The following is a 21,584-nucleotide window of genomic DNA, read 5'->3' as shown; positions in this document are numbered from 1 at the left end:
TATATATATATATATATATATATATCATAAGTTTTGTTCATGTTAATGCTCAGTCTCTCTTTATTACAGGCATTAAAAACCTCAATGTAAAGCTATTTAATGTACAAACAGTAAATTTCTAAAACACTGCAATAAAATCACACAAATGTCTGTGTTTCCACAAAGTTGACATATGCTGTAGTAAGTAAAAACAACAAAACAAGCTATAAAATGCATCTCGGGTTTATGCATGTGAGCTATTGTTTGTGTGACAGATGAGCCTGTAGGAGTTTAAAAACCCCAAGGCGCCAGACAAGGGTGGCCTCTTCCATCTTCTCCCATTTGTCCTCGGCCTAATTAAGCCAAGGCTCTCATGGCCCTCCCTCCTCCGCCAAATTGTCAAATGACAAACACTGTGTCACGGGGTTAAGAATGGGGTCTGTGTGTTTGGTTGTGTTCATTTCTGAGCATGTTTAAAATAGACATGCAAACTAAAATATGGCGGAAAAACCACAATTTTCTGACTGCACATGGGTTAAAGAAAGCACAGATTTGTGTACAAATGTGAGATGTAAAGAGACCACTAGGAGCCTACTTAGAGCTACATATAATTTATTTAATGTTTAACTGAGCTGGGTACCCTGTAGACTGAATGATAAATTTTACTGTTTCTGACAGAGGAGAAAGATACTGCAGGTATGCAAAAGTAAAAAGATACAGTATTCAAGTAAATTGCTAAACATCTATGTAAATTTTAATTATTTATATTACTCACCTATTCATAAATAAAACAATCATTAAATTCATCAATCTCAAAGAGAAGACTAACATACTTGGCAGAACTTAAATTAAACCCCAAAAATTGTTTTTAAAGATAACGATCTCAGCAACAAGCAACAGCTCAACATCAGAAAACAAAAACATCAAAAACTGAGCAAGATGCAAAACTTAAATCTAAACTTTCAAACAGAAGCTGGCATAAATTTATTAACATAAGTATTAAACTCAAAGATATTCATAGTCATATCCTTACAGTGGGCTATGGAGAGCAAAATAAAAACTCAGCAGGACTGTAAAATTATGTGGGGGCGTTAGCTGCACAATGTGCTGTATTATTTTACATGAGTGTTGTATACAGTGATATTGTACAGGCTATTGCACACCATATTCACAACGCTTTCCATCTATGTGTTTTAATGAGTATTTCTCCAAAGCGAAACAAAACACATTCAGAGATGGCAGCAAAACACAAACTAAGAATGGGGTTGAAAATAGACTTTTCCCCCCTCTTCCCCTGTGTAAAGTGAAGAAAAAAAATACTCAGATGAACAAGAAATAAAGCCAGGTTGCTCAGTTGCTATAGCAACAGCTACACGCCGATAAGCCCTTTTGCAGAATGTTGTGCTATCATCTTTGACAAACAAGTACAGAGGCACACATATACAAATGACACTGAAATTGTTGAATAAAGAGATGACAGCATTCAAAAGGCTGAAGACGTAGCACTTACATTTGATCTTACAGATCTTATAGATAGTGGGAGTCCATTGACACTAGGGCTTCATGCATGCCAATAAAATGGAGGCAGGGAGAGTGAAACAGATGATGTCCAGAGGCTTTGTGGCTTTGAAGAGACTTCCTGAGTGAGGGGAAATCGAGAGTCTTGGAGTCTCTACATGAGTAAGCTGAGCAACAAACAAAGCAACTTTTGCTGATGACCTGGGTTGGGTATTGTTAGGTGACATAATCCTGACTATGTATGTTTGACATTGAATATTTACACAGCAAAATAACCACATTAATTACTAAATTAATAACTAAGATTAATAAGGAATACCAGCACACTATTGTTCATCAATCTCCCATAAGATGGACATCTTCCTGAGTTTAAACACATGCTTAAGCATCCTAACCAGGGTTTCCAAGAGATCCGCTGCCTTATCTTTGCCAGTTATTACCAGCAAAAAATAATGATGCAACCCTCAGCTAACCAAACTGCAGCTAAACCTTTATTAAGTCGGCAAGATTTGTTGGCTAAACTCCCACATGGCATTAAAGATCCTTGTAAGTGTTAAAAAATGGTTAAGTACCATAAAAAGGCTAAAATTACATTTCTGATAACATTTGACTACAGGGCCTATTCATATTTCAGTCAACTTTGAATCATTTTCTTTAGTAGTGGGATGTTTTGCACAAATCTGCAGGTTAAAGGTTATCCCTGAATTGAATGTACTGCTGGACCACCATATAAACACAATATAATCTATAAAGTTCTAGAACATATGGAGGCTCAGGGTCATACTCATTTACCCCTTTATCTGTTATTCATCAGAGTAATTTTTTCAAAGATTATTATTTAAAAACTTCAACAATCTAAACTAGCATTAGGAGGTGAAACATTTTCAAGAAAAAAAAGGAGTTTAGTTGCTTCTACTTAAGCACTTGGGTGTATCTTGTCCTGGATCACTAAGAAACTGCACAACAATATAAATCTCACTGTCCTTAAAAGGTTACCCCTCATCCTCTAAAAGTCATTGGTTGGGTAAGTCTTAACCTGAGTACCTCATACCACTGTTCAATGCCATCCACTTGCATGAAGTGGAATTTCACAGTCATAAAACGTTTTACTGAGCTAATACTGCAGCTCCTTTCAAATGATGGCTGAAGTGTCACCTGGAACAGAATGGAAGCCCAGTTTCCTGCTATCCAGACTCTTATGACTTCTTGATAGACAATGAGCTGGATTACTTAGAATATACTCAGACATATTGCACTCCAAGCGTGAGTCAACACGTCAGCCTTCTCTTTTCTATGAAACATTTTAGTAAACAGCAACACATCTCTGCTGCATTGCTGGACTGATACCAGAGTTAACAGGTCTTCCAAGTCTGTTTTATTTTTCCTTTGCCATGTTTTAGGAGTTATTTAAAGCAATTACTTATCTGCCAATGCAAGAAGGGGCCTCCAATGTGGCACCAGATTTGGTTGCTAGGAGATCCGTGATGCAACTGCAAATCAGCTTTGCGAGGTTAAAGAGAGCATGTGACGTCATTGGAATACATGCAGAAATATAAAAGACTGAGCTGAGCAAAAAGCGCTTGAAGAACATTTAAGCCATTTATATCCACAAGCACACACTTGCAGACTCCCACACTCTCTTTCCCTCCCTCTGTACTTCCATCTTATGCGTGTCCACATTAGCTTTGGAGCAGGTGTGCTGGTAAAATGCCAGAACTAGATGTCCAAGTGGACACAACCCAGGGTGTCTGTCTAATCCAGTTGTGTGGGCTCAAACAGCCTCGGGCACAAGAGGTGAGCAGCACACAAATAAATGTCTCTGTGGTCACCATAACATTTCACAACCACATAACAATGATTTATTTTATCACCTGAAGCAACCCACAAAAACTGACTAAACTTTGAGTGGACCATGGGAGATAAACAACAACACCAAACAAGAGAATTAGCTTGCAAACTTTTTTTTTTTTTTTTGGACACCTGAGATTAAAATTAATGTTTATGCGATACTCTTAGAGACCAGTAGTTAAAAACATGGCAGAAGTTATTTAGATTTTGAGCAAAACTTGCATGCTCCAGCTAAAGGCAGAAACAGGATAGTGTCTTACAAGCTTAGGGGCTCTCTAATGACGAGAGATCCCCGTCTAGTGGCCATGGATTGGCAGCTGTTGTTTGGAAGATCTTAAAAAGAATATTTCAGAGCCTAACATTAATCTAAATAGTCAAATGTGATCTAAACATTACCTGCATAGTAAAAGACACCTATTGGACCTTTGGGTGACTAATCTTTCACTTTGTATTTTAATGTGTTTAAGAAATTCACAGTTTGCTGGGATATTGAAGGCTTAATAACATTTAAAAAGGTCAAGTGAACTATAGTCAAGTCTAACTTTAAATAAAAACTTGACTCTATAAGACCATCATAATGATTGACTTTTGAGTGATCTGCATTGCAAAATATAATATTATAAGGTAGCATGGAAGAACTTTCTTTTACCTTTATCATAAAGGCGAAGTTCAACTTCACCAGAAGTTGAACTTTGAAAACTGTCTCAGCAGTAGTTTATTTTTTTCTTCTTCCAGTCCTAAAGAAATTAAATATGAACTTCCTTTCTTTAAATTGCTACATGCTGTCAAACTGTCCTTTATCCCAGGATTTTGGCAGACAGTTATCTTTGCACAGTTGACAAAGTTTATGAATAATAAAAATGTTTTTAACCACTTTGTCTGCTTTTATAGCACTTAGAAACCGTATTTGTACTGTGACTAATGATCTGCACCTGAATACTAGGTGGAGAGATTGCTCATTTTTAGTTTTTTTAAAATTCCAGTGCCTTTATTACTGTCAATCACTGTGTGATCCTGTACCATTTAAGTTTCTTGGATGTAATAAAGGAGCTTAGCTTTAAGCTTACAGTCATCAAACCTCTCTAAAAGAATATTTTTCACCACTCTTACAATGCCACCTTAACATTTCTGCTATCTTGGCTTTTAGGTACAGCTTTTATTAGAGATGAAAAATTGACTGGTGGTCCATTTCAGTCCATTTTCAGCTTGATCAACCTTGACCAGTGACTGATCAGCTGGAAACTCAAATATCTGATATTTTTCCAATCAGTGAACATGTCATAGCAAAAATAGCCAGATCCTTTAAGTCAGTGGTGTCCAAAGTCGGTCCTGAGGGCCGGCATCCTGCATGTTTTAGTTCTCTCCCTGGTGGTGGTAACAACCTTTTCAGCATGAGAATGTTCCTCTTAGGCCTCTAATGAGCCATTATTTGATCCAGGTGCATTAAACCAGGGAGAGAACTAAAACATGCAGGATGCCGACCCTCCAGGACCGACTTTGGACACCCCTGCTTTAAGTGAAGACACTTTTTGAAGTGAAAGTTGTCGGTGCAGGAAAAAGACTCAAATTCAACTATTTCTGCCAGCAAGAGGTTTAAATTTACCCCAGAGCAAAAACATAAATCTTAAATGTTAAATAAAAGGAAATTGGAGTTTCTACTGCATGTTTAGTCATTTTGGTGGTTGATTATGGCTGCTACTTTTCCACACAGAGTGAGACTTTAACAGATAACATGATAGCTGTACAATAATGTGGAGTAGAGTTTGTCTGCTTAATGTTTTTAAACTTGTTGGTTGTGAAAATGTTGGCCAAACTTTGGAAATCTCAAGTTTCAAGATAAGTCAGGGTATGGATCTAAATTTTTTAGATCCAAATACATCCAAAGCTAATAGAATATGTTAAACAGTTTAAAATGTGACCTCTGTTTTTGTTTTGAAATAACTGATAAATTGCCTCTGCTCCTAATTTAAAATTTAATGATCACTCATTGGGAGAAAAAGACGTTGTTCTTTCTCACTAAAGCAAAGTAAATCTTTTGTTTAGAAAGAAACGCTGCAACTTCTAAAGCAGCTGCATGTTTTGTAACATTCCTGTTAGCATTAAATGTTTTCAACAGTGAAATTAATGCAAAATAATGGATATGCCCTAAAGATTTAAACACAATGGAATACCAAAGTAGTACTCATTGACCATCTGCTAAATTTGCCAGATAAAACATTATGATTAATGTACTGTATATCTGCTGGAAACCTTAATCCACTGTTCACTCTACTGTAAGCCATCTTTTATCATATGGAGAAATGTGGATGAGTGACTTTGAATGCAGATGTCAGAAAAGCTCGCTCAGTGCTCACAGACACACTGATGAGTCTAATCAACCATGCAGGGCTTTCAAGTTGCAAGGCTCGATTCCAAATATGGCCCATGTGTGTCACTCTTTGTGACCAAAAGGAAGAGTAAACAACAGCCCCCGCCACAATTACTGCCACTCCTGACTCAATGACAGTCATTGCTATGAAGAACCGGTTATTAGGATTAGTGAGGAATTACTTTTTAGTTGTTGTTTTTACATAAAAACTAATTTGGTTAGCTTTCTTCAATTAACCTGTTGGTCTCAGGTTGTCATACAGGGGTGTCAAACTCCAGTCCTCAAGGGCCGTTGTCCTGCAGTGTTTAGATGTGCCACAGGTAAAAAGCAGTGGAATGAAATGGCTTAATTACCTCCTCCCTGTGTAGATCGGTTCTCCTGAGCCTTGCTAATGACCTAATTATTCTTTTCAGGTGTGGCGCAGCAGAGGCACATCTAAAAGTTGCAGGACAGCGGCCCTTGAGGACTGGAGTTTGACACCCCTGTCACGAGAGGACCCAAATTTGGGTCCTCTCGTGACAGACAGGTTAATACATAAAATTATCATTTAAAAATTTAATTTTGCTTTTATTCCTTTTATCTTTGCTTGGTTTTGAAATTCATTTTGAAATTAAAACATTGATCTCAAATGTTTTAGAGAGACAATAAAGCAAGACCAGAAGGAACGTGCTGGAAGGTAAATGCCTTTTTGCTGCTCTGACGTAAATGTAAGGCTGTTAACTTTTGAACTTTTTTAAGTTTGATAGTTGATAATCTTTGACTTGCTGCTTGCCCTGGGGAATAACTTTGATGTGACAGCATAGAACATTCCTCTTAGCCACTTACAAAAAAATGCCATTGAAGTAAAAAAATATGTGGTTTAGCCTTCAGTTATGATGGTGGGAAACTGGATAGTTATTATGTGAATTTCCATAAACTTTTCCTCATACTTTCTTCATGCTGACAGATGAAACAAAAGCTACTGAATATTTTGAATAACTTAACATGGTCACAAGTTAAGTTAACATGTGGAAAGTAAAAATCTTTAAAAATTAGTCAGAGAATGACGTCAGAGTGGAAACCTAGAGAGGAAGTATATGAGAGTATGGGAGAAGAAAGAATTGTGTCCAACTGGTTTGTACAACTGGTTTGTACAAAGTAATTGTAGAAGTGAGGCACCACTAATCTTTTAAAATGACTCTATTATTAACATATTTTTTTTCCCTTTAATGTCTAACTCTACCCCAACTACTGGTCGGATTTTATTTTTTTAATTTTTAATGTTAAATTGTGTTACATCAATAAAACCTAGATTTCCCCTAAAGTAATCTCTTTTTTAGCCAGATGAAAAAATAAATGTGGAGACGAGTGTTTATATCAAAGTGAGATAAGAAGTAATCTATCTAGAGATTGACCACAAAACTATCTACAACCGTTCTTCGGAAATAAACAATGTAGCAAGTCATACAGTTTACAGCTAAACTGTATGACTTGTGCCATTAATCCTCCATCATATCTTATCCACATACAATCTTAAGCAGTGCATCCTGGTGGGAAAATGAATGTATTCTCACAATAGCGCTCAGCTTAGTCCTGGCATTGATTCATCTCGAGCAGACAGCGTGTGGTCTCGGTCACCTCAGCCAATCTTGTGGATCCTCTGTCTGTTTGATTCACATGACTCAAGGGACGAGGGATAATGTTGTAGGCTGCAGATTTCTGACGTACGAGATGGCAGTGATACTATAATCCCAAACTAGACCCTGGACAGATGTTTATCCTGGCTGACCGGGCTGCACACACACTGGCCGTATGCTCATCCAAGCGTTTAAACACAAACTCACATGCGCCATTCCCAAAATAAGCGATGTGGACATTTCTATTTTTTCTAGGCCACATTGTTTACATCCAACCAAAATATGTCCTGACTGGTCAGATGCGTCAGTCTTCTTTTTTTTTTTTTGCGTTACAAAGCCATGTTGGAGTACACCATCAATTAACTTTTACTATATTTGTTGACCCAACCCAAGAGCAAAAAACACTCTGCTCTTGTAAAACTCTTTTCCAAAATTGAAGCAAAAATGAGTGCAAAAGCAGAGTGTCTAAACTGAAAATTAATTTCTGTTAGTTCATAAAACTACACTTATGTGTGCAACACAGAGAGCAGCATGCTTCTGAAGTTTCTTGAGAAGTTTGAAACATATTTTTCTTTTTCTTTGTTAAGAAAGATAAAATTACTGTTGGCCTTTCTGATAAAAACAGATTAAATTGGAACAAGATGCTATCTTGATCCCAATTACATGTCGAGCATGTCTACTTACAAGACACAGCTTTATTGCAGATTCATGGTTTTGGAGAATAATATTTTGTTTGCAATATTTATGTGCTATTAACTTCACAACTGATACATTCCTGTGTTAAAGTTAGAGTGCAACCTAAAACCATTACTGTTTACTTGGGAATAAGTTCCGTCTCCTCATGAGATGAAATGGGAAAATAGCTAAATCTATACATTGGTTGATATTTTCCATTTTTCTTTACAAAAACTATGTACAAATAATAAAGCAGAGCAACTGAATTTTTCCCGTATTCAAGAAGTGTTACTAGCTAATTTCTGAAATAATTGCTTCCAGGGATCAATTGACAAACTCATTTTGGAGAGGTAGTAATTAGCTGTTCTCGAGGCTCCTAATCATGGTTTTCTTCAAATGGAACAAAGAACTTCATATTTGCAAATACAGCTGTCAATCCTGGATATCTATGGTAACAATTAATGATTTAGAAAAAGAGTGTTGTTGCGATTGACTTCCAAATTCAGAGTAGAAATTGAGGTTCTGTGCTCATAGATCCTGTGCTCCAGGATCTATGAATCATTCCTTACTTTTACATGAATTTACCATCATTTTTTAAACGTATATTTTGTTTTCTGTTTTTCTGTTCTTTGCATACGTTCCACGGGAAAGGTTTAACTTCTGGGACTAGCTGAACTATTAGAAAAAGGGTGAATGATTGCAGGTAGCAGCCTGAAAGATATAGTTCATGGGAACAGCATCATTCAGGCATGTTGGATGAACTGAACCTTCGCCTGCATGACAGTCAGTGACAGATCAGTTAGAGATGAGGCATGCAGGCTACTGATGTAAAAACTATCTAAAACTTACTAATCTTGAAGAGAAACACAACCACATGCAGTTTTGCGTGACTGTTACCTTGTTTACTCGATAAGGTAAAAGTTGCTGCTTTTTCATTACGAACGATGACATAAAGTAGGGTTGAATTTACTTTGTTGAAAGATATAAAGATAAAAAAAATAGACTTGGGGAAGTGGTTTCTTTGGTTTTCTTTCCCTCTTGTGCTGCTCTTGTTTTGAATGGAAAGTGTTCAACAAGTAAAGATTGATTGACAGGTAGGTTGTATGACATTGTACATAGAAATGTTGTTGACTAATAGTGTGCATTTAGAGTTTTGAATTTTAACACACACTTCAGAATGGTGCAGTGTGTTTGCTTATGTCTGTAGCTATTTTATTATTTTAAGTTTGTTTCTTTTTCTCTGTCTTATGCATGTCGAGATTGATTATTCATTGCCATGCCTCTGCTTACGTCTATTCATGGCTGCGCCCCACATCCCTGTTGGTTATGTCAGAGAGTATTCCCAACACTAAGTCACAGCCATACATCACTCGTTTCATTGACAGGGCCTCCATTACTCTCTATTTTTCTGCCTTTTCCCATCTCCTCCTCAATCTAATGGCTTCCGCAGTTTGCCTATAATGCATCAACCAATAAGGCTGCCGGTGTGCAGCGACACACTACCTCCGGCCGTAATGGAACAGCCTGATTCCCCATATGGTCCATTTTCCAACTAAGCTTTGCTGTGGAAGTTTTTCTAACAAATATTAGATTGAAAGAAAGAAGAATTTTTTTGTGAGTTGTAAATGGACACAGCAAAGTGCAAAACATGGTTTTAATAGAGTTACATAGTTCATTTATAACCCTGAAAAGCTTTGCTTAAACATTCTGTGCACAGGTGTACAGGTTATCCTGCAAAATAAATTTGAAGTTACAATTGTGGATAAACTTTCAACTTCAGAGAATTTTTCATCCCCACAGTGAAATAATGTCTGTGACTTAACCTCACAGAGAGCAAAATGCCTTTTGCAGAAAATAAAACGCTGACATGAACCGACAATAAAATGTAAGATTGGTTTATAATGTGCGCTCACTTACTTGCAGAGGGTGTTTCAGCATGAACAGGAGGTGTGGAAGGGATGAAAGACGGAAAGAAGAAGGATCGCAAAGATCGCTCGGTGTGGAGCGGTGACCGCTGCGTGGGCAGATTCTCACAGCTCCCCACACTGCTGTGAATCTTAAGGTTCAAGGGCTTTGTCTTCTTCTTGGCTCTGAGGGGAAGCAGGACAGTAACATACAAATTAGAGAAACGGATAAGAGGATTTACACAGAAGAATCAACTGATCAAACACAGTAGATGGACACCAAAGTTGATCATCTACATCAGAAAAATATGTTAACATGATGAAGCTCAGCAGTCGGGTGTCATGTTGCATGATGAACCATATACTATGCGATTAGGAACACATTCCTGTCTAAGCGGAAGGCAACAAAATTCAAACTGCACCGTGAAAATGTTGACGTAATTGAAGAGAAGATTAAATAATCACCAAAACCTTTGAAGAAAACTGATCAATATACAGTTGTTTCTTCTTTTATGTGGATTTAAAGCATCCAAGCTTTTACAAAACATTTACAAATTTCTGGCTCATTTTGTGAATTTGAATACTAAATGTTGACATTTACATCTATTGAAAATGCAGCTACTCACAGATACAATCTCTGTTTAGCGTCTACTGGACAGCAAAAACACACAATTTATTATCCTTATATAACTGAAAATCAAGTTTATTGCTTTCAAAACCGCAAAAAAAAAAATGTCTGTCTTACTGTTCCTGCCGATAAACATTCTTTGAATGAGAGCACAGAGAAAGTGCAGAAGTGATCCAGCACCACCGTTTCCCCATCTTTTTGTTGCTAAATACATTTCTCCTTTAATTACAAGAAAGTAAGATGTGACTGTTTGAACATTTTTCCAAATGCAGAAAACATGGTGTACACGTTAAAGGGGTGCCACCCATCGCTCTTAATAAGTTAAGGCTGTTTAAAAGTGATAGTTGGCAAGCCATAAGCAGCATCTCTGCCAAGCAGCTGAATTCAGGCTGATTAATTAACCAAATAAGAACAGCTTGTTAAACTCGTCTTTCCCTTCAAGAACAGAAAAGTAAAGTACAAACCTCAAAAAGCACAAATAAAGATTTAACAAGTGTGTAAGTATGTTCATTGGAAAATAATGAATAATGTGTTTATAATGACAATATAACCACTATTACATCACATAATCAATATTTCATTTTATGTTAGATATGTAGAAATAATTGTTACATTTTGTTTTAAATTTTTGTGGAACTATTTTTACTCAAGATTATCGTATCCACCCAAGATTAGTTGAATTAACTCTGGACTGTCCTGCAGTGGTTGATATTTCTAATTACAACATTTTTAGACATAAGCTGATATATTACTTTCAAAACGACTTTTTAATTTAAAAAAATTACATCAAATTATAAGTGACCAATAACTTAGAAGTTGTCAGCTTCCATCCTTATGGGAGATGTTATCATGCTAAAGCTGAGTTTAATAAATTTTGTAGAACAATTTGTCTTTGTCATCTTGTCATGAAGTTTGTTCAGACTAAACATTTCTGTCTGCAGATTATCTGCAGTTAGGAATTAAATGTGAGTTAAAGTGAAGGACAAAACATCTCATTAGTTTTAGATTCAAAAGAAAACTTAAGCATAGGTAAATTAGGATATTGCAGATTTAACAAAAGTTTGCTGCACCATAAAGTTTTCATATTTTCAGAAATAGCAACACAACTTATCTCAGCAGAGACGGACTGCACACCTATTATAACAACACTAGGAAATGATAATTGAGGCATAATTTCTCCAGGACTTATAATACATTGTAACTCATTTCATAACTGCAGCAAGTAATAACATGAGGTGACTTTGAGGGGATAATTGGTAATGAAAAGTATACCCTCCATTGTCCTTCATTAGAAAAATAATCCGCATGCTGTTAATTAGCTCTCAGTGAATTAGAAGTGCAAATTTTCAATCACATAGAACTTTTCACCCTGTGATGTCACTGTGTCTTCGTCTCTTTTTTTTGCCTTAGTAAAGACTACTTACTCAACTTCTGTTTGTCCCTTAATCCTATTTCCTTTTGTTGTTTACAAGCAACAACAGGAACTAGATTTACTCATGTTGTACAACTGTATAAACATTTTTTTGTATTTATTTGCCTTTTAATGTGCAATGGGACAGTGTTTTTTTGTTTTTTATTTTGCCAAAGTTGTTTAATAAAACCATTAGAATAGGTAAAACCTAGAGGGAAGGGTGAATTCAAAATATGTGTGGCTTTGTCAGACCAAAAGAATCCCAAAAACCTTTTCACCCTGTCCAGAAATGACACTGAAAAATGAGTGCATTTGTTTCCTTAGTGGTGCACCACTGTAATTTGTTACTATCAGACAGTAAAAAATAAAAAATAAAGCAGTTAAAAGTCTCCAGCTGTGTTTTTTCATTTTTTGTTTTTCTATTCTCAAACCTCATGGAAGATGGCCGCTCACACTGAGTCGGATTCAGCTGGAGGTTTCTTTCTGTTAAAGGGAAATGTTCCTTACTGCTGTCTCTGAATGCATGCTCAGTATGAGGGGTTGAAGCAAAGGTGATGCAGTCCGTAGTCTACTGATGCCACATAGTTGGATGCGCTGCCAGTCAAAGACTTGATGCAATCTGCTGGATTTCCTTTGATAGAAAACTTTTAAACAAATTTAATGTTGAACTGACCTTGGCTGCAATATTTCAGATAAGGGATCAAATTGGAATCACTTTTGTGTCGTATCTTGAGAGGCCACTGGTTCTGATTTGGTGCTATAGAAATAAACTGGATTAAATTAAATAAGATTAAAATTTCAACTATTTTCTTTTGTTGTATCTCACTGAGATTATTTCTGTTGTGATATGGTAAACAACATAAACTGCAGAATTGCAATATAATACTTTTCTCATTATGATGGAATAACATTGTCACTAAAAGGGGACATAAATAACTCCTACATAAAAAAAATCCTTGAAAAAGAGCTAAACAGGATAAAGAGGATTTCTAAACAAGAAAGCAAAAGATAGACAAAAGCAGTTAGCTTGTATAATAGACAAATAGGCTTCCTTAAAACTGTAGTGAAAAGAGGTTGAGAGAAAAGTTCAACTGAAAATTTGACTTTTAAAAAGTAGAAAAAGAAGAAGGCTGTGAGTTCTGATTTATCATGCAAAGTAAAAGTCATTAAGTGTTGGATCTCAAAGAAATCTTTCCTTACATGTCAGTCATTTTACCCCTTCACTGAGTCATGCAATTAGACCTGTACACCAGCCCAGCACTTCAGTCCCATCTCCTGCAATAAGGAAGCAGCCTGCAGGTTATCACTTCTCCGTCATAGAGCTTTTGTCAGTTATTCCGATTAGCTCACTTTATGCAATTTGAATCTAAATCAAGCCATTCATTTGCTCGCATGCACGCCTTTATCCTTTCCCCGAATAATTTGTGGATGTGCAGTAAGGGGAGGAGAATGTGAAAATGAATGTGAGGAGAAGGCAGAGGATTCCCACTTTTGGTTCTGAAAACGTCTGTCTGTGTAGGCAGGCGGAGAAGGGGGTCGGGGATGGGGGGCTTTCAGCTTCAGAGACGCTAAGGCTTTTATTCATGTTCAGCAAATAAAAAAAAGTTCAGTTAAAGAGAAACTTAAAGAATGCATGAAAGGCATGTGAAGAGAAAGGTGGGTGAATTCCCAAGAGTTGCAAGAAATCAGTGAAGGTGTGAATAGTTCAGTTATCTTTTGATGTAGTGTAGGACTGAACGTAATGATGCGTCACTGGAAATCACTGATGTTTTTATGGCTTTTATTGCCTTGTAGTGCTAAGTTTCTGGTAAAAAAGGAGTGGAAAAGTGTATTTTAGTGCCACTTAAATAAATCTAATAGGGATTATCTCACCTGCTGTCAGAATTACAGACTCAAGTTGCAACAAAGTTTCAAAAATAGTCACACTTAACTTAGAGCTTCACTCCCAAAGTGCAATTAATCCCCAAGGAGAGCAGTGTAGTTTTCTGGCATAGTTTTTCTCCTCCTGTTGTTTCCACTGTAGGTACCAGGCCCAAATCAAACAAAGGCAGGTAGATGTATAGCATGTAGAATTACTAGCAGCTACCAAGTTTATTAGTGGGTTTGCTCCCTAAGGACGAGTTGGCCTTCAGGTCACAGATTTAAAAACCGATGTTTTTGACTGGAATAGAATAGATTTATTTAGAATTTTGCAGATAGCAAAACTTGTACCATGACTTTGACTTGTGGGAAAATAATTTACTTTGACTTTGGCCAAGGATTTGAGACTTTCCCCTGAATAAAATGAGTCTCATGGTGAAACACTCGAAACTTCATTCTTCTGAGACTTGAGACTTAACGGGGTTAGGGTAAGAGTTTTCCCTCAAAGACTTGAGACTTGACAGGAAGAGTTTTTAATTGGATGAAATATTACAAACTTGACTTGGACTCAGATTGAAAGCTTGACTTGGACTTGAGAAGAAGGTCCTGAAATGTGAAAGCCTTGGTTTTGACCCTCAAAGACTTGAAACTTGCCCCTAATAGTTCTGATTTAGACAACTAAACTAAGATTTGGCCCTAAATTACTTGTGCTTTGACTTGAAATTGGACAGCAAGAATTCAGACAAGACTTGAATTGACCTGAACTTGTAGTAAAAACTTCTCTCAAACACTTGTAACTTGATTTGTGGTCAAAGGCATAAAGGCCTGATTTGAAATTGCCTGTCAAAAATGTGTCAAAAATTTCTTACATGATGTAGGGTTGGAATAAATGCCCAGAGGAGAGCTGTGCTTTTTGGGTTAAGCTTCGTCTAGGTTACAGCTGGTCAACTCCTGAAAATTTGAAATATGCACAAAAAAGAAAGCAGCTTTAGACTTGCTCAAACTTTTCTAGCAGAGATTGTAAGTCATAATAAAGGAGATGTTGTTTTTCTAATTTTGGCAAGAGGCAGAGTTTAATAAGAAAAGAAAGTGTAGAAAAGTTAATCATCCCAGCACCAAAATGTTATTAGCCATGATTTTGTTTTCAGATTTTGCAATACCAATAAAGCAGGTGCAAAGATTTTTCTTTTACAGATTTTCTTGACTGTTTATGCTCCTGAAGGATGAGATTTGCACTTCACAATATGCAGGCAATTAAAAAAAAAAGAAGCCTGACATTCATGCACACACGCATCCATCCGCCCACTCGCTCCATATCCACTTTCCCCACACTTGCAGAGACTCTAATTACAGTGACACCTTCAAGTAAAAGTTCCATTTGATCAAGGACAGAGGTGAGAGCAGAGGCACAGTGATCCTTCAAATGATTCTTTCCCTTTACCTTCTGACACATCAGGGTTGATCAGAGAAGAAGGTTCATGATGAATCTTATAAAACAAAATATGAAAGACACAAGGTGCATCTCAACACTAATGCTGTGTTTCTAGAGTTCGACTGAGCTCTAATTAACACTCTTGGCCATCTCAAGTGAATTACATGCAGAAGTCTGTCTACAGCAAAATAAGTCCACTTTTTTTTTTTCCTCTTAGAAAAATCCAAGACAGCTCTGCAGAGACCCATATGGCACCCTGTTGCTTTTTATGCAAATGGGACTATGGAACAATATCTCTGACAGCCACTGCTCAGTGCTGTTTTAATAAACTTGGTGGGGGGGAATGAAGTAAAGCTGGCTGATTACAACAGAGGATTACTGGGAGCCCTTTGAGAAGTCTCATCCAAAACCAGGTGTTCTTTGCTTTCAGAAGTTTGCAGCATCAAACCTGGACTGAATAAAAGCTGGCAGTCTGGCAGGTCGCCGTTTTATCCTTTGTCCTGAGGCAGCGTTGTAGAGTCACTGCCAAACCTAATTTACAGGCAAGGTGAGGTTTCCAAAGTGAAACTACAAACATGCTAATTTTTCAAGGCTCTTTGCAGAGACACTAATTTAGATATGTACCAAGCTAGTAAGTTATATCATTGTATATATTTTCAAATTATTGCAATTTTAAAGTGGCAATTTGCATGCTAATGTGTAAGTATTGTAATACCCACAAACATCAAGGTATGTAATGTACACAGTAGCTGTGAAGTTGGAGGATAAATAAAAGATAAAAAATATTATAACGTCATCAAAACATGAATTTATTAAAGTGACTTATTTCAAATGGAAGAATGCATATAGACCCATTGCATGCTTTCTTTCTCTTTATTTTAATAATTGTGGTATCCAAATAATGAAAAGCTTATAATTCATTTCTCAGATAATTTGAATATTAATTCACATCAAAAGTGTAACGCCATGGGAAAGTGCATTCAAGTGCAACCTGGACATGAGCTGTTAAACCAATTAGGAGCCACAGAAAACATCAGAGGTGTCTTATCACATCACATTAATGTAGAAATTCAAACACAAGAATACCCAAACAAATATATTCCATACACAAAGCAGCACATGGATAAGGGTCTTGAAGCACAGACTCCAGATGATGCCCACAATTTCTGGATTTTTTCCAAACTCTTGACTGAGATTTAATTCACTATCCTTTCAGGGCGCATCTGTGCTGCTTGTGTATTTTTTAAGTGAAGCAAATATTAAGTAAGGCCATAACAGGCCTATAAGATTTCTGTAAGAGACGTTTTTTTTTGTTCTTCTGTAATATAATGTAACAAAATGTGAAAAGGTTGAAGAGGGAAGGATACTTTTTCAAAGCACTGTATTTTGGAGACTGCTAGGTGAGAAAGTAGGCTGTCAAATAATCAGATGCAAAGTAAAAAATATGTGCAGGTCAATCAAGCTGATGTGGAAGAGAAAACTTGGTGGAAGTGCTGGTTGAATTTAAAAGTAAATTAAAAGTTATTTAGGAAAGTGAAAAACAATTTGTGTCCCTTTGCTAGTGTTGTGTAAGTTTATACTTTAATCTCAAATAGAGTGGTTTGAGTCAACTTTATTTATCCATTAAAATGTTCCTACATACATAATGCAGTAACATGTAAACTATGACTGATAGGAATACATCTATCAGTACATGATACTGATACATGTTTAAATTTGTGCAGGAAAAAAAGTAGTAGGAGAGCAGCATCGATGAAAAATGAATGTGCAACCATGAAACACAGCTACTCAACAACTGTGGACAGTCTTCTCAAATAAAAATGGTGCAAAAAGGGCTTTCCCTTTTAAACTATGCCTACTATCTCCTGAGATATGGATTGATGTCAGTGTGCTGTCAGGGGCCAGTCAAGGGACATAGCTCTCAGTGTATGTCGTTAGGACTAAACTGAGTCAAAAATGCAATACAACACCCAAGGCAAGTGAAAAGAGAAAGAAAGACGTCACTGAGAAAGTTTCATGCAGTTTGAGCAATGGAAAATATGAGAAAGAACGAGTGGGCAGAGGACAGGAATGCCTAGATAAGCAAGACTTGTTTTGCTTATCTGCAGTTCGACGATTTGAGTTGTTGAGAACTGGAAAAAAATGACCAGGAGAGTAATAACCTGACAGGAAGGCAGGCCTGTGACATTTTCCCCAAAGCTGGGTTAGTCCAAGCCTACACAGGATTGGCTGTCTAGTTAAAACAGTGGTAGAGTTGTCAATTGAAGGAATGAGGAACACTTGTTTTTTCCTGGAAGCTTTTTGTCCTTACAATGTTATCAGTCTGAGAATCAGAAAAAACAATAGTGAGTTCATGGAAAAAGACAAAGATGTCATGTCAAAACTTTTCAAAGAACAGTTCTCTTGTTGTTTGTACTGGAGTCCAAAACATTCAGTGGTCTTTTTGTTCAACGTATTTAAGGTACTCTGTTGTTACAAAAACTTTAATGTATTATATTTGTATTTTGTGTGTTAAATTAACACCAATATAGCATAGATACGAAGTGATGAAGAAAAATGTTACAGACATGGTTGTGACTGGAGCTTCAAAAGAGTTTGACAATGCAAGAAAAATAAAAATGGTGTCAGGTAATCACAGATGGCAAAAGTAAACAGGCTTTTGATGTGGCAGGATTGTTAACCTGTGGTGGTTGGATGAAGTGAGATACAGTTTTAGTTCCTGAAAAGATCCAGAGAGTTGTAGCTGAAACATATGTGGCAAAATATAACCTGCACTGAGCCAGAGGATTAAAATTAAGACCCTTACAGAGGCTGACTGAAGTCTAGCAATAATAATGATGACGAGAATCTCTGTCCCATTCTAGAATCTATTGCAGCCTCCAACATCTGCCAAAGCATAATTCTGTCTTCGCCGTGTTTTATTGTTTGGATGGTGTGTTCAGGGACGGATTGTTTTTCTCCTTATGATTGCATATGTATGTTGCATAAGGGTCAGAAAGTTCAGCTTTGGTGTCAGTTGACCAGATCATTTTTGTTCACTTGTTTGCTGCGTCTTATACTTGACTTTTTTTTGCTAATGGGAATTTTTGCAGCATGCCTAAAGGGAGCTTCTTGGCTGGTTCTTTAATCTCCTTGCTTGGCCTGTAAGTTTAGATAGATGAGCAAACACTAGATCTAGATCTCTAGTTCAGTTTTCATCCATTAGATGCTTAAACCTTGGAATTTTGTTTGATGAATTAGCCCTGCTTTAAACTTTTCTCCCTGTCCTCCCTGGTGCCTTCCTTTGTTTTCATGATGCTGTTTGGTCACTAGTGAAGTCTTTCACAATTGCGTGACAGTAGATTACACTTCTAATTCGGTGAATTTTGAAGGCAGTTAAGGGCAAGTAAAAGTGCTTAAATAAAGATCCACACCACACTCCCCTCACCCCCACTTTGATACCTGATTGACCACAGCTAACTTATTCGAGCTGGGCTGTAGAAGGGACATTTTAATGTTGGGCTGCCCATCCATTTCCTATTTAATGGGCTCTGTGGAAGGACGAAAAACCTAGATATATTGCTCCCAGCCCACTATTCTTTGACGCAAAGATAACCTTTCCTGTAAGTCCTACATCTGCTCTGTGTTGATAAAAGAATGACAGAGATGAAGCACCTCATATAAGAAGCAACAGATAAGTCACCACCCATTCTTTTTATATGAGAAGTGCTCACTTTAACTACTTACTTTACTTTAACTTCTCAACGAGAACTGAGCTTCTCTCCTCTTGTGAGGTCATATCTGTCCAATGCTAAGCTCTCTATGACTTGCTGGGGCTCCATGAGAGCCAAGTCTAGCAAAGTGAGAAGACTTTCACTTTTAAAAATATACTTACAGAGGGTGTACCTTCTTTTCACTATGACTGTGCATGATTGATTTTTATTGAATGTGTTTATGTGTTTCAGGATGCACAATTTGCATCATTTTAAGCCTGAAAATATTAAATATACTAATAAATCTAACAAAGAGCACCAATATCCAGTAGTTCAAAACATCATAGAGAAACTTAATATACTTATAAATGATGCTGGGAATTGCTTAAACTTTTTGTGTGTGTCAGCATGACTATCTTGTTCTGAAAACAAAGGCAAGTTTTTAAACATATGAAGTAGTGAGTAATTCAAATCAAAACAGAAACGCTGACTCTTTTCTTTACGGGAATCCACTTGGGAGTGTCTCAGGAAAACCTGCTATGTCTGAAAATTTCCTGTTGTAAGAGACATTGTTTATTTAACAAAAGCTTGTGTGTAAAAATGAAAAGGGTGACAAAGCAATGATTAATGACGCCTCAGAACGGGATGAACCGAAGCTCAGACAGTGAATTGCAGTGATGAAATTTCCTTGGCATCTGTCTTTTGGATAATTTCCACTAAAGTTACATCATTTGTTACCACAGCATTTGTTATGAATAGAAAAACTGTCTTCGTAGCTTTGAAATACAAACGGGCTCCCGCATCATTTGTCACCACCTATATAAGCCAACACTGAAGGCAATTATATCCTGGTGTTGCTGACAAAGTTAAACTTTTCTGTTAGGTTTCAGAACACTTAAACCCCTGATATTAACGTCTTCAATGCTTTCGCAATAGTTTTGTCTTTGAAGAGATGGTTCACTTAAAGCATAGGATTAAAATTAATAGTACAGCTAAAAAAAATTTATTTCGATATGTTTATTATGTTTAATCAATAGTAAATCAGTGCAAACTCTGAGACATTTTGGTCAAGTATGGTTTGAGATCTATTTGCTGCACACTATCTATTTGTTGTCAAAAAAGTCACAGAGCCACAAGACGTGAAAGCGCTGGTGTCATTGTCCTGTTATTTAAATGCATTTAACTGAACACCAAGAAGGACAGAAACCAGCAACGATGTTAGAAATCAGGAAATGTGGTTTGGGTAAACAGATCATTTGACCATTTGTGAAATCTATCAGTCCACACAGCAAATTCGGAAGTGTCAGACTTCCAGTGCAAGTGTTGTATGTTAAAAATACAGTGTTAATTCAACAACATGAGTGTTAGTTTCCCTAACACTCTGTGTTGTTTCATCTAAAGAACAGAAACACCAGTAGCCTGGTGTTTCTGTTCTCTTGGTTTGTTGTTCTTCATGTCAGATGGATTTCAAAATGACATAGTCGCTCTCTGTGGTGATGAAACTTGTTAGCTACGCTGTTGCGGGAATGTCCATGTTGTGAAGTTAAATTATCATGAGCTTTATTATTGGGCCCGGTCCTTAGCCCCGCCCCCCGGCCCACGCCGTCTTGCGTCACATGTTTGCCTGAGCAGTATGGCGTCTTGTCTGGAGCTTATTATAACAAGGTAAGTTCCATGTTCAAATGATCATGTTTTTGACTATTTTTTATGGAGGCATTATTTTTCCGTTTACACAAGAGTATCGATTCATATACATAGTTCGCTTAACGTACGTTTATTTGTTTGGATATCACGGTATATACAACTTTTTATTATCTTGACCAAACATTAAAACTATCAGGAAAATCTGGAGGCCATTTGAGTTAGCATTATTTAGCTGCTGAGGTCGTTTTCTTTAAGTTTTTGGCTGTAGACTGCAAAATGGGGGAGTGGCTGTGCTGGACCATTGACTTGATCTATGCCACAGGTGTCAAACTCCAGTCCTGGAGGGCCACTGTCCTGCAACATTTAGATGTGCCGCTACTGCACCACACCTGAATACAATAATTAGGTGATTAGCAGGACTCTGGAGAACATATCTACACAATGAGGAGGCAATTGAGCCATTTGACTCAGGTGTTTTGTACCTGTGGCATATCTAAAAACTGCCAAAATGTTTTTTCTTTGTCAGTCTCATGTTGGTGACTGAAGCCTGTTATGATGACTCCAATACATTTCTTCAGACAGGTTGGCATGACTTTTAATGCTGTCCAAAAAATTTTCTATAAGCTGACTAATTTCTTTAGTAATTATTTCTGACTTTTTTATGCTTTATCTTGTAAACCAGGTGGGCAGAGTAATTTGAATGAATATGATGGTGACACACAGAGGTGAGTCTGACTTTTGTTGCTCACACTACTTATTAAAATATTTATTTATTATCCTAATGTTTCTGCTATATTTCTTGTTTTTCCTTCCAGGCTGGAAGTCTTCCTCCTCCATGTTGGCGAAAATAAGAGCAGCACCAAAGACACTTCACCATCAGTGATCACAAGACCATCCATGGCCGCTTCCAATGAACTTTCAAAGCACACTTCACCTTCAGTGCAAAGTACCATGAATGTATAACCTTTGTTGTACAGGTCCTTCTCAAAAAATTAGCATATTGTGATAA

At 36.9% G+C, this 21,584-nt stretch overlaps 1 protein-coding gene across 3 annotated transcripts in view; it reads right to left on the bottom strand.

The window, feature by feature from the left end:
* Positions 1-21,584, bottom strand: part of ksr2 (kinase suppressor of ras 2) — a 112,400-nt gene that overhangs the window by 48,024 nt on the left and 42,792 nt on the right. For all 3 annotated transcript variants that reach the window (XM_016669201.1, XM_007547475.2, XM_007547474.2), the window contains one exon: positions 9,922-10,094. In XM_016669201.1, the coding sequence (XP_016524687.1) occupies positions 9,922-10,094 (173 nt within the window). The remainder of the gene's footprint in view (positions 1-9,921; positions 10,095-21,584) is intronic.

The sequence above is a fragment of the Poecilia formosa genome, unplaced genomic scaffold (assembly GCF_000485575.1).
Source record: "Poecilia formosa unplaced genomic scaffold, Poecilia_formosa-5.1.2 Scaffold20, whole genome shotgun sequence".
NCBI lineage: Eukaryota > Metazoa > Chordata > Actinopteri > Cyprinodontiformes > Poeciliidae > Poecilia > Poecilia formosa.
The sequence above is the reverse complement of the archived record's forward strand: the minus strand, read 5'-3'. Positions and strand labels throughout refer to the sequence as shown.